This window comes from Neolamprologus brichardi, chromosome 11 (assembly GCF_056152115.1).
Source record: "Neolamprologus brichardi isolate AB-2024 chromosome 11, ASM5615211v1, whole genome shotgun sequence".
NCBI lineage: Eukaryota > Metazoa > Chordata > Actinopteri > Cichliformes > Cichlidae > Neolamprologus > Neolamprologus brichardi.
In genome coordinates, this window is record NC_142114.1 from 24,766,574 (window position 1) to 24,781,047 (window position 14,474).

Below are 14,474 nucleotides of genomic sequence, written 5' to 3' on the forward strand. Positions count from 1 at the left end.
GCATTTTCGTTAAACAAAAAGGAAGTTTAAAAGGAAGCCTTGGTTTCGTAAGTGTGTTTTCTTGTTTTTGGACGAAATAAAAAATAAATCAGATTTCAGATTGGTGCTGGAGTTGGCCTTTAAAACCCACATATCTTTCCTGCTAACACCTTGAACAAGGTCAGAATAAAGTCAACAGACTGCAGTGTTGGGTTACAAATGAGTCATTTTTATTTTTTTTAGTGCAACATCACAACAAACAATTTTCACATGAGGTATTCAAAGGGATTTTCTTTAGTTGTTGATACAAAATGTCCCACCATGATTGACGTTTAAAGTTTTGTATATCTTTTTTTAAAGCCTTTGGTTGGTTAGCCACATTCATTAGTAAGTCTAACACATGGACAAGAATGGCACAATAAAGCATGGTGGGTCGAGTCCAAGCTGGGGAAAGTCAGACTCAGTCAGATATTTCCCTCAGCTCTTTCCCGTTTAAAGCTTTTTGTATGGATCTTATTAATTCCTACTTACAACAGTGGGATTGAACAGTATTTCAACTACACTAAACATTTTGAAAAAAAAAAAACAGGTGGGAGGGGTGGCTTACAAATGTGGAAAAATAGCTTCTGTCTCCTCTGATCTTTTTTTTATGTTAGGATGAGTGCTTGATTTGGGTTTTTTTTTTTTTCTATTACAGCAATTCGCATAATTCTAGCTTTTGGAAAACAAGGAACAGGCAACGTTGATTACAGCAAGATCCTCCTTGCTTGGATTGTCACCTCCTTCTTTTTTGGTCTTGAGAATGATTTTATTTATATACAGAACATGGATCAATGGGACACTAGCATACTCGACTTGAGCTTTGGCTGGACAGGGGGTTCCTTCAGCCCCTTCGCAGATTGATTCCAGCACATTTGGTTTGAAGAAGTAAAAGGCATGAAGAAGAAGAGACGGATGAACAGACAAGATAGATAGATAGACAGACACCCTGACAGAATGGATTCTTTGGTTAAGGAACATTTTTGCCACACAACATCTCACACAGTTGAGGTAGATGGGTAAAGTCTTCATGTACGCACACGGGAGAAGACAGGGACAGAGGGGGAGACACTGGGGTCAAAAGACTTTCATCTGAAGACACTGCTTCATGTCAGTTTCTCAGTTCCAGCTCAACATAATACTGTTTTATGCAACATAAATAACCAGCACACGGAACCCCACTGGTGCTTTTTTGAATCCTCTGAGTGCTACGGTAGCTCTGATGAGGAACTGCTAAAACTACCTACATTACATAATGATTCAGCAGTTACTCATTGATCTTTGGTTGTTTTTTTCGTTCAAACGTTATCAAAAACAGTACTTTTTTGGTCTTTTTAAATTTTTTATTCTGAAAGTATATGTCAGCTTTCAGTTCTGCTATTTCATTATTAACGCGCTCCTAAGAATTGCTCTGCAATGGCCTCGGCTGCCAGGCTTGTCTCAGGGTCAAGTTTCTAGAAAAGTCACTAGGGGGTGCCGCAGGCTAAAATGGCAATGCGGTTTACCTGCAGCAGCCAACTGGATTCACTCCTCCCTCCCGCCTACCCTCTGTACAGAAAGGGAAGAGCTTCCCTGCTTGACACGGAGCAGAGGGTGGCTCAATACAAAAAGCACTGTCTCCATTTTAGACTCTCAGTCAGAGAGACAAAGAAAAACCTGAAAGGTGTCACCTCAGCTTTGATACAATGACAGCAGTGGGCAGAGATCAGCAGAAGAGCCTTCAAGCTCTTTTATTTTTAATTTTTTCACCGCTGTACAAACACAGCCACACAACCCCACCGCCACCCCCCGCAGCTCTCAGCATGCTTACAATTGTTGCTCATTAAAGTTTAATTCAGCTCTATGCCCCACTACTCCAACACCTCCTGTTCCTCAAACAACCCCCCTCCTACTTCTCCACACACACTGCTACCACCATCCTCATTCTGGATGATTCAGCCTCCTCTCTGATCTCCCCCCCACCCCTTTTTGAATGCCCCCTAAAGCCCACAGGTCTGGCCAAGAGCAGACCCCAGACCAGATACCCAGAGAGGAGACGGGATGAAAAAAGCCTCCCCTTTGAAGTCCACGAAAAAGTCGATGGCCTCTTTCATGACCACCCGTCTTTCAAGTGCACGCTGTGAAGGGGGCCCCGGCAATCCGCCTCTTACAACGTTAAAGACAGAGAAAGGGAGAGAAAATGAGACAGGGAAAGAGTCAATGTCGAAAACAGCAAATCTAGCTTTGCCACACTTGGGCAGCATTTAGTCGAGAGTGAGAAAATTAAATCTTGGGTGACTTCTCCTGATTTCAGCACCCACTACTCAGAATGAAATCCAGGTAAGAAAGGATGACCTAGAACAAACACCAAAACTCCAAATGATCAGGAAAGATCCATGAAGCTCTTACAGGGTCAGGGAGAAGCCCCACAAGCCTTACAACAAAATCTAAGACTTCTCAAACACTGAACTTTGGATGGCAGAGGGCATAGGTCATAAAACTAAAGAATCTTACAAAAGAAATTAAAGATTCCCAGAAAACGAGAATGGGAAAAACCTTCAAAAGACCTTAAAAACCACGGGTACATAAATCCAATTCCCCAGAAGATGAGGAACACCCTTTACAAATCACATTGGACAGCAAACAAACCCAGAAAAAAACTCCAGTATCTCAATTCAAGTTGAGGAAAACACGGGAGGAGTCGGGAGTGAACCCTACTAAACGTCTTGGAACTGAGACAACTAGCAGAAGCCTTTGCGTGTGGTGGACGGTGAGATCACACTGAGAAGGACATAGACAGTAGTGTCTGCACTGCACTGGGGAAGGGGTTAGGTGAGGGAGATTGGGCGGGGTGGGGGGGTCATAACCATGCATTTCCCCAGGCAGATGCACAGTACGCATGTTTGCGCGTGACCCCGAAGGACTCACGCAGCATTAGACAGTGCTTTAAGTGGGTCCCCAGACACATTACGCACTCTGCCAGATGGCATTGGTCTGAACACAACTTTACAAGCAACTTGTGAGCCTATGGGATGCCACATCATCTTTGTTATTATTGTTATTGTCATTATTGATAGTATTATTAATTATAAATATTATCACAACATTCAAACAAGCTTTGGCCTTGGCGTTAAGAGCTGACAGCAGAGACATTTGCAAGAGTAAAGAATTCCCCATAATTCTACAACAAAACAAAGAAAAGAAAAAGGGCCAGGCCTTAAAGATAGAGAGATACGTAACATCACTGGGTGGGTCGGGCTGGATCCGGGTGGATCGGGTACTGGGTTTAGGGATTCAGGCCGTACATTCAGGGAGGCAATGTTAATCTTTGGTATTACGATGGGATTCTACAGCTAAAAGTGCCCATCACAAAAAGTTTTCAGTTTCACACAGACATACAGAGCATTGTTAAATAAATACTTACAGTATATAGATAGCATAAATAAATAACCAAATAAATAAAGGAAAGAAAAAGGAAAACCAATAAATACACAAATGCAGTAATAAATATGTCGATCAGATCATTAATTGCATTTGAAAAGTTCTTGGTTTGATTCATCTATTGGCTATAAGGAGGCATGGTTAAAGCCATTCCTTTGTGGACCAAAACAATGACCTTGTACGTCAGCAGGGCTGAAACAAACTGCCCCACACTTCCAACGCGTTACTATAAATAGAGCGATGTGCTTGAAATCTGTACAAAAACATTGGAAAGAATCACATTCCTCCATTTTCTAGACATCTGTAAAAAAAAGATTTTGTAATGGAGGAGTATACAGTTGTTCGGAAATGAGTGGAAAAAATACTACAATGTCACTATACATTGTGTCAGGTGTACCTCTTCTCCAGAGAGCCTTTGTGTTCAAATCGTTTTTGTTTTCGTTTTTTTTTTGGGTGTGTGTGTTTTTGTTTTTTTTTTCTTTTTGATTTTGAGTCCAAAAAAATGGCTGTGGAGCTTTAATTTGGAAGCTCGGTGAGAGTCTTAAAGCTAGACGGTTGCACCAACAAGTCTGTTTCTGTGTCCTACTTGTGTTTATCGATTCTGTCCTGGCATACGGTGAGATGTGCCGCGATTCCCCCTTGAAAACTCTGATTCATTCGAGGTGGGACCGTCTTGACACAATACAGAAGAGGCTCCTGTTGATGGGAAATGATTGACAATTGGGAGTCACAGACGCTACAGAACCCTCCTGATTATTCCAGGCTCCAAGCTTGGAACAACGCCATACAGTCCTGGGAACCATTACCATGGAAACATGCTAAGAAAAGGGCATTCAGTTCTCCAAGAAAAAAAAACGAGGACTTAAAAAAAATGCCTCTTCTTCCTCTTTCACCTTGATTCTGGAGGAATAAAGGGACTATAATAACATCGGGGAAGGATTAATGTCTTTGGATGATGGCGATCACTTGATTAGGAAGTTACACAATGAAGCTCTCCAGATGTGAGCGAACGACACCTCTTGATTCTTCACGTTTGGAGAGATGAGAAAAGATTTGAAGGTACACCAAAATATGCTTCCTCCTGATTTGCAATACCCTCATTATCTCTAATCTACATAATCAAAATAATGCAATGAGATGGTGTCTATGTAAGGGTGTGACTCTTCTTTGAGTCAAATCATCTTTGCACCCTTGACTATACAGGCAAGACCTCGCATCTTGCAATCATATCACTAAGCATTGCCCCTTCCTTTTCAAGGGAGCAATTGACTTTGGTTTGGGAAAAATGCTTCATCTTCATAAACTCATCTATAATAGCTGGCTCCATCTCTCCTTCTGATAACGAGGAGGACATTTATTACGGCTGATCTCTGCCTAGACCAGTCTATGTGCCCCCTTGCTCCCTCAGCGCCCTCCTCACCGCACCTCCGCGACGGTCTAGCATCACGCCGTGCTGCAGGACACTGCGGAGGAGGAAATGCTGGAGCCCGAGGAACCGGTGGAAGAAGGACGGCCCTCGTCTGCCCACTTGTTGAGGTTGCGTCGGCGGGCATTCATGAAGAAATTGCTGACAGTGGAGAGCTCCAGGCCCAGCTGCTGGGCAATGGTGACCTGGAGCTCTTTGGTTGGGCGGTGGTTCTCCCTGAAGATGGCCAGAAGCGTACGCCGCTGCAGGTCTGTGAACACCAGCCTGGTGCGCTTCGGGCCCTGGTTGCGCTCCAGCTTGCTCTGCTCCTGTTCCTTACGCTTGCAGGCTGCAGGCAGATGGATAAAAGATAAATTAAAAAAAGGAAAGGGGAAGCAGGTTAGCTAACAGACTGGCTGGCTAACTAGGACAAATGGATTAAGCTGAGGGAAAGTGGATTTGTTGAAAGAAAACAGATTAGCTAAGCAACTTTGATTAGTTAAAAGAGATGAATCAGCAACTTGTTTCATTGTGCAGTAAAGGAATCAAGATGTTCAACCTATCACATCTTATTACCAGTGAGCTGCTGTAAGCTGCTAGGGAGAAAAAAAACATATAACTACATCCAGACCAAAGTCCTGAAGTCTTCCATGATGTTTTTCATTATTCCCTTTAATTACATTTTGGAAAATGGTCTAATTTTTTACATAGATATGGCCTGGAGACAAACTAAATCTGGTGTTGCACTGATAATGGCAATATCTTCCAAAAAAATTGAATTCAAACACAAAAACAGATGTATATCAAATTTCTTCCCTTAAAAATTTGAAATATAACCTTTTATCACATCAAATGTCACGTTTTGTCCCTCTTAGACTCTCCCTTGCTATATTTCTGCATCTTTAGTCCTCAGAAGATAAAAAGCTTTAGCAGCATTTGTCCAGTATCACAGTTATCCAAATCCAATCTACAGTAACAGTTAAATCTTCTGGTGATTCTTTTTTTAATCTAAGTCTCGCGTACACCAACCACAAAATAAAATCCCAGGGTCTGGGTTAAACACCACTGTAGCTGCGGCAGCCCGCCCAATTATATAATCAATATTTTCTCGCGAAAAAGTCTGAAATTTATTTTGAAAAAAAAAAAAGAGTGCAAAGAACAGTTTTGTTTAGTGAGAGAGAAAAATAGCCTGATGCGTGTGGGCTGAGCTCAGATCCATTTTGAGAATCAGACGAGCATTTTGAATTCAGGCTGCATGTTCCTCTGCATATCCATCGCTGAACCTTTCACCTCTAACACGCTGTAATTCTGTATTTACAGGAAACACAACACCAACCTCTGCCTTTGTGTACCGAGCCAACTTCTCCTCCCTTCCCTCCCACCCTCCATCCCGCTCTTTTTCTCTAACCATCTCCCTCCACTTCCACTCTTTCCTTTCCCTTAGTGGACACTTCAACATCATTAGTTTCTCATAAAAGTCATTTACATGTGGCGGCAGTGAGTGAGTAATAATCACTTTAGGGGGAACTAATTTATTTTCTATTAAAGGCAGGTTACGTCAGGGGTGAGTGAAACAAGCAGAGTCGGCATTGCCCACGGCATTTAGAAGCCTTAAGTGGGCTAAAACATATTTGGGGGAGTCGTGCAATTACCTAAATGCACACTTTTAAGAGGTTTCAATCAGCACTGTGCGGTTGCTGGGCGACTATTTTGCTGATGGTATCAAATGCATTTCTAAGTGTAAGCACACTGGTGTACGTGCACAAAAAACACAAAGACACAAATGCACACACACACAAATGAGCAAGGACAGATGGATTAGTGCCTATATAGAGAGTGGGGTTTTTTTCAGGGGGGGTATAAAATATGAATTCTTCTAATAGGTATGATATTAGATATGCATGTTATTTGGCATGCTGTTTCAGAAGCTTTCTCGATGTCAGAAAGATAAGATGCCGGGGTTACACATGCTCTTTGGGCTTTTGGAGCATTTAGCCAACCAAAACAGCCCTCGCTGTAACAAACGTGTCATTTTTATTGCAAGAAAAGAGAAACTCTTTTCTTTCTTTTCGAGATTTAACACGCACCATTTTTCAAGCAAGAGAGGAATAAGCTGTATTCGTGTTGAAGCTGGTCGAAATAATCCTGCTGCACAGGCAGATTTTTTTTTACTTATATTAAGAAAACACAGAGAAATATGTATGGAGTTCTATTATTGACAAAAAAAATATGTGATTATATGGAGATTTCAGCTCGCAATAACCTTGAGATCCAATATTTCAAACCCTAACACACGGAGAAACACAAGCCAACTCACGCTGCAAACATACATTATATAAAACACAGATGCTGCCTTATGCTCTCACAACAGCACTGACACGTCCAATTGATTGGCTCACAGTTTGCCATTGAGAAACATCTCACATACTGAGGGGTGCTGCTGATGTTAACTGTATGACTGGCTTTTCACTCTTCAAACGCACAGTGGCAAATTTCTCTCATTAGCAGAGCGCTTTAGGAAAAAGTGTGACCTCACCGCTATCTTTTTCACAGAGTGCAATCACAACAGCAGAATTAGACGCAGGTCTAAAGGGTGGGTGTGTGTGTGTGTGTACTTCGCACCGTCTGGCTTTGATTGCTCTAACATCCAGCTGAGTTTCTGAAACTTAAGTACTCAACTGGACATGAATAAATCTCCCCATGAATTCCCTGTGAACATTCTCCTCTAAAATCATTATCTGAAGGAAGTGTTTTGACTCGGGGATGCACTCTTGTCAACTTGAGATTACAGGGGCCTGTTAGCTTTTAGGCATCCAGAGCTCGTTTGCATTTCTGAGAGTTATCGAACCACGTCTCATTAAAATCTGAACAAGCCGAGATGTCAGCAACATGTCAATATCACCACAAGTGAAATTATATATATATATATATATATACACACATACACATATAGTATTTGTGCTGCATTCTTCATATGAGTTATACCATCACCACGGTCAATATTTCTGGGTTGGGGGTGTTGGGATGTGAGCTGCAGCTATGGAATGTATATACAGTGGTGCACTCTGAGCTCATGTAGTAATGAAAGGAATGACATGATAGTGCTGGCTAGCTCGCTTGTAGCGTGGATTTATGGCTCGTTGGAGGAGCTGCCGTGTCCTGCCGCTCTCCTCCTCCTCGCCGCCATCCTATCCTCAGCTCTCTCCCTTACTGACGATCATAACGCCGACCATTAAGTAAATGCTTCCTTATGCTGTAATCATGTGTAAAAGGCTCACAATTACCATGCTATAAATCCCCAGCACCGGGGCTACTCTTGGAGACATAAATATTCCCCTATAGGCTTCTTATGATCGTGGGAACAGCCCCTAATCATGATGTATGCCCCTGTCTCGTGTTGCTGAAACGTGATCGAAAGCCCTTTCCCTACCCCCCGGCGTCTCAGCCACCCCCCCCCCCCCTCACAACCACCACCACTCCCCTCCCTGTCCTCTCCCTCCACCCCCCCTCCACCCCCCACCCCCACCCAGCCCCAGCCCACCCCCTGCTGATTTCTTGGGCCAGGGGCTGATAGAAATTATTGATTAAATCTGTGCAGCTCAGACTCCTCGACCCACAGAGGCTGGTTAACCCCTTCAGCGCCAGAGTGGGGGGAGCTGCAAGAGTCAGATAAAAAAAAACAACACAACAACACAACAAAAACAACAACCCTGTTTGTTTGATGTTGCACAGCTAAGGTCACGCCGGCCTGTTTGCAATTCCTGATATGCAAATGGCATTGGGTTTGACCTTTGAGCCTCGCTAGCAAAACGTGAACTGTACGCAGCGAGCGGTGGACAGGGCTTTGTGGCTTTCATTACTGTGGGGGTGGTGCAGGCACTGGAGCTGACACGTAAACCGCATTGACCTTTCTTATTCATTTAGACCTTTAGTCAAGGGCTTCGGCCATCATCTTTAAAGTTATAGTCTCTGATCCCCCCTCCTTGACTTTAAGTGTCAGAGCAAGGCTGTGTGGTCTTTATCCTGCCTTCTTCTCTGACTAAATCCTGATTGCCTCCTCCACAGCCTGAGGTTGGGCTGGAGATGCAACTCATATACAGTGCAGTAATCCATACAGCACACACACACACACACACACAAGATACTGCAGATAAATCCCAGGGATCACAGCATTTTTACCAAAAGGTTTCTGCAAAAAAGACATGAAAATACAAAATGGCAGCAACTAAATTCCATAATTACGGTGCGTCAAGCTTTGGAGAGAGCTCTGCAGCCCTCTATAGAAGAGACGTTATGGAAATAACAGTGCTTCTGGCTGACACTAAAGGGCCTTCTATGTATTTAAGCAAGTGCTGCATTAAGGAGGATCATCTTAAAACTTGAGGCGTGAAGCAGAGAGCACTTGAGCTATCTTCAGACTGGGGAGCACAGGGCACCGCGCATTCTAATTCCAGTCTCGATTTGCCGATGCGGCCGAGGTGTGTGTGGGCAAAGCGTGCTGCTCTTTCCCATGGAAATCAATAGAGGCTTGTAATTAAACAAAAGGGGGTTGGCCAGGGGGGGAAAAACACAACAACCCCCTTCGGAAAGTAGGTTATGTAGAAAAGTGCCGAGCTGTCCAAATTGTGGCTTTGCCAAGAACTAAATATGCAATTTCAGAGAGTGTGAGAGCAGAGAGAGAGAGAGAGAGAGAGAGAGGGAGTAGGAGCATTGTCAAACATTAGTACGCTTCTCTGTGTAGGGACTTAAATTTTTTATGAGTCTGATTGATCGGCTGCTCGGACTTGGCGGTCTGACTCGTTAAAAATAATGTTTGTGTTTGTGACAATGAAGAAACAAGGATGCTGCACATAAAGAAAGAACGATGATTAAATCTGCTCCAAAGAACAAAGGGCTGATTTATCATGATGAAGATTTGCCTTTTCGTGGGGGGAGATAATAGGTGTTTTGCGTACAAAGCATTCACACATCACGGGATGGGATTAATCAAACGGCGTTTGGGTCAAATTACAGAGCAAAAACCCGAGATAACTAATCTTTAGAAAAGAGGTTTAGTTGTGATTGCGCTAACGTTTTGCTGAATGGAGGATGTACACATGTGCTCTCAGAGTTGAACAATCAAAGATCAATAATTGTGAAGGGATTGCAAGAGCGCACAATCATTACCTATGAACCCTATTGTGTTGCTCGGCTTAATCAGTCGAGCTGCCAACAGGAACGAAAGAAGCGGTGATCAAGTGGGGAGGCTCACACACACGTACAGCTCACAGACCCCCGCAGTGAGCCGACCACTTGCAGATACACCCTCGTCTACGCTCATCTCATATTACCGCGTTCACTTGGATCTCTTTCTGTGCTGCGTGTATCAGATGGGCCTTAGGTCCCTGTGGAGGGACAACACTGTAACACGGCACTGTGCGGCGTGCTGTCACGTCTTGAATCCACATCCCCAAAGAATATTAAATGGCAAGCAGCACACTGTAATGTGCCTTTAAAAAAATAATACTAGTAATAATTAAAATTTGCCATGAAATCTGTATAAAAAGCAAGAAATAATTACAATGAAATATTATTATTATGATATTTATTTAACTGAAAAGATGCAGCAAATCATGGCAAAAGAAGAAAGCTGGTGTTCTACATTGAAAAAAAACATGTTTTTTACTTTGTAACTAAATTCTATTAACTTTCAAAACTGTTGTCAAATTTTCCATATGACTGAGTGATTCTGCACTAATGACTACAAGCACCTCACTTAAGCAGCAACATCTTCTTTTCCACATGTGAGAAACCTGGAAGGAGCTGCCTTAGTGCTGAACAACATTCGTATTTAGCCCCGCAGTAATTGCCTCAGTGACAACGTTGATAAAAGGTGTCTGGCAAAAGCTCAAGTCTAATTTGCATCAGTTACCTTGCCAACTCAACTTGATGCAGGCGCTGAGCAGATATAAATCACTGCTGAAATTAATCAATCGCTTCAGAATGGCATATCTGCGCAAATTATTTTGTGGGCTCAAAAGCGATTAAATTGCCAATCGCTGCTCACACTGATCTTCATGGTTCATTTAAGAGGAGGGCAAATGTCTGTGGGGGTTTTTTTTTTATTGTAGCTACTGTACAAATCAATAGGAACTGTTTGGGAGCAAAGTAAACAAAGGAACGGCACATATGGCCTGTTCTTGATCAAACTGACCTTAATGTGCTGCTAAGTTCTTATTACCCGGGCTGACGAGACAACAGACACAGCGGTTGTACATTCACAGCAGTGGGAAAGAGGGAAACATCAGTATGATGCTTTTGCTTTTACTCATGTATCAACCTGAGCTGCATACTGATTGCTGGAGAGGAGATTTTTTTTTTGGAAGACACGGAGAAGGGAGGCGTTTGGGGAAAACAAGGAGAGTGAGCGTGTCTGTTGTTGTGGTTTCTGTTTGAGCCTGTGTGTGTGTGTGTGTGTGTGTGTGTGTGTGTGTGTGTGTGTGTGTGCGTGAACATACATGTGTGTATGTGTGGAAAAAATACAGAGTAAAGCCAGATCTTACCCTCCAGCCTGAGCGAGGCCATTCTTTGAAACTCCGGTTCCTGGAGCCAGCGGGACATCCTTTTAAAGGTCTCACGGCCAGACTTGAGCTTGCCCCAGGGCTTAGGGTTCCTCAGGAGGTCAGACAGTGTGCCCTGTGACCTACACAAAACCCTCTCAGCAAAGATGGCCTGGGGGATGCTGTACCTCTTCAGCTCAGTGATGATCCTTTGGGCCACATCCCTGGTGTTGATCTCCTCTCCACTGCTTCCTCCACTGCCCTGTGAGCCCAGCAGCATGCCCTCGCTGGGTGAGGATGAAGCAGACGATGAAGAGTGCAGGTGGTCACCCATCTTGGTGGCCTGCTGGCTCGGGTGATGGTGTGGCTGGTAGTGCTGGCTATAGATGTGTGGGTGATGGCCTGGGGCATGCTGGTGAGTCTCCATTTTATTTAGCTGATGCCCCACTGAAACATCACCTCCTCCTAGGCCTGGCGGCGACATCTCTCGGCCAAAATCCGATGTTCGGCAGAAAAGGCTCCCTCCATGTACATCATAACCACCAGGGAGCATCTGACTGCCGTTACCATTAGGGCTGTTGCCCAGACTTCCATAGCCATGCATGGAGGAACCCAGGCCTGATCCTGTGGATGGAGGCGACAGGCTTTGGGACATGGCCAGTTCCTTGCCATAAGGGTTGTAGAAGTTGGTGCTGAGGCCTCGATCCTCACGCATAAGGGTAAAGCTACCAATAACATTGCTGACAGGGAGACAGGGGTGATGGTGATGGTGGTGGTGGAACTTGTCGTCAAAGGGCTGCAGGGGGGTCAGGGTAGTGTATGTGCTGCCAGAGCTGGATGGGGAGTCGCCGCTGTAGCCCAGCGCTGACATGGAGTGATCGAAGCCTGGTGGACGGGGCTCAGGTTCCAGAGACATGGAGGAGCCCCCAAGGGAAGGCCTGGGGAAAGCAGCTGAAAGGTCCCGGGAGTGCAGCATAGCCCTGCCATCCTGGCTGTGAGCCAGATCAGAGTGGCTGTGGAGGGACATCTCCCCTAGACTCCCATCCATCGTTAATTTCAACAAATAAAGTTGTATTTCTTGCCGTGATGTGTGGCTGGTCTCCTCTTGTTATTGTTGTTGGACAACTGGGCCAACAGTCTGTAAGGTCTCTTGTTACACCAGACTATAGATTTATTGATTTGTGAATTAATTGATTTCCGGGCTTATAGGGTGTCTAATTAATTATCTGATAACGTTAAGTACTGTCTTCAAACTTCCTCAAACTCCCGGAAAACGAGATTGCAACAACATTAGGAGCTCTAACTGAGATTTTATTCTCGCTTGTGCATCAGCGCTCTGCTTGTCTCTTTGGTGCTCAGCTGGGTTCCTCGGCAAAAGCCTCGCTTTTGTGCCTGCGTGAGACAAGACAGGCGCTGTTATTCGCTTTATTTAAACTTCAGTCGTTACAGAGAAAAAATAAAGCAGCCCAATGAGGGAAAATAAAATGTAGCAACAACAAGAGCAACAAATAATTTAAAGAAAAATTAATTAAAAAGCACTTTTGTTTTTCTGCCACACACACTCCTCGGAAAGCGCCAGAAAACACAGATATCACTTTTCACTCCAAACTAATATTCTCTTGGAATGTAATATTTTTGCTCTTTTTGAATCTTATGCAAAGTTATGATACAGAAGCAGCCCACAGCGCGCATGCGAAGCGCTGTAAATGACCAGTTCCTTTGCATTTTCGCTCCACATGTAGGACACGTTAACTATCACACATGGTGGCGAATCAGAAAATATATCACCACCACGTATTGGTTTTACAAAAACGTGCAAAATCCTACCTTTATTATCCACTTCTCAGAGCGCGTCCGCGACTCTTGTCCGTCCTGTGCATCTCTCCGACTCTGTCAGCGAGCAGCCTGCAGATTCACACAATTGGTCCGCTGCGCCCCGGGGTGCAACATTCACTAAAACCCGACAGCACAAACCATCTGCGGTCACAAACGAGCCTCTCTCGGTCTTTTCGTCCCTGTTTTTTCTCCCAGTCTTTGGTTTTCACTCCAAAAAATGTCCCGTTCTAGCCTCGTTTGTTGCTCTACACTAGCAGCTCTCTTCTTGTTCTTTCATTATCTCGTGAGATTTTCCTCCTCCTCCTCCTCTTCCCTCTGCCTGCCACTTCATCGATCTCACCACCAACTCTTTCTCCTTCTCCTCCTCCTCCTCCTCCCCCTTGCTCACATTGACTCTCTGCTTTCAGTGCGTCACGGCCTTAAAAATCTGACAGATGTGCGATGAAATTCCTACTCCAATTAACCCTTTCTCTCCGGGGGGAGGAGGGGAGAGGGTGTGGGTGTGACGAGGCGGGGGAAGCGTTGAGGTGGAGATGCTCTCTTTCTCATAACCCCACAGGTTAAGCCTTCTTCAGCTGATTGCAAGCACAACTTATGAATTATGTGCGCACAGCCTGGTCATTCTGCTGCGCTCGCCTGTTTATCGCGTCTGATCAATGGATTTCACTGGCTGCAGCTAATGTCATCCTGTCCTTTTTATGTAACAAGTAATGCTGTTGCTCCTTTTGCCAGTATGAAATAATATATCACGAAGACGGAAAGAGACCACGCTAGCTAACACGCGAGCCTTTTGTTTTTGAAATTATTATTAATGCTATTTTCATTTATTAATGTCATGATTTTGTCAAAGGTTGTGCTTCCCCCCTAATATAATTTCAAGTATATGTGCAGAACCAGGAGGCCCTTTTAGTGAATATGTAGTTATATGAGTCACTTCACTAACTGAGGGGAAAAATAGAAATAAATATAAAAAAAAAAAAAATAGAAATAAATAAATAAATAATATAAACATCTCTCATTTAGCAGCGTGTTGTGTATAAAATTCAACCCATGCCACAATTTATTTGTTTTTATTTGTTTTTATAAACTATTAATAGAAAATGATTTGTGTTTTTGGTCTTAATATCTTGTGTTGGTTTAATGTAAATCCTACCTCTCAGGAAAACAATGGTGTCAAGTGGCGCTCGTGTTTTGCTCAGCTCTTAATCAGCACTCAGCACGCGCCTCCATTCACTCACACTGCCAACACTTCAGTC

General features: G+C 43.8%; 1 protein-coding gene across 2 annotated transcripts; it reads right to left on the minus strand.

The window, feature by feature from the left end:
• Positions 1-193: 193 nt before the first annotated feature.
• onecutl (one cut domain, family member, like) lies at positions 194-13,532 on the minus strand. Of its 2 annotated transcripts, none has more exons than XM_006791796.3 (3): positions 13,210-13,532; positions 11,386-12,774; positions 194-5,192 (listed from the first exon to the last, which is right to left on the minus strand). In XM_006791796.3, exons 2-3 carry the CDS (start codon positions 12,428-12,430, stop codon positions 4,882-4,884), a joined length of 1,356 nt encoding a protein of 451 aa, XP_006791859.1. In that variant the 5' UTR covers positions 12,431-12,774; positions 13,210-13,532; the 3' UTR covers positions 194-4,881. The 2 variants fall into 2 exon arrangements, with proteins under 2 accessions (XP_006791859.1, XP_035763988.1); XM_035908095.2 differs by having other exon boundaries at positions 11,386-12,795.
• Positions 13,533-14,474: the final 942 nt, after the last annotated feature.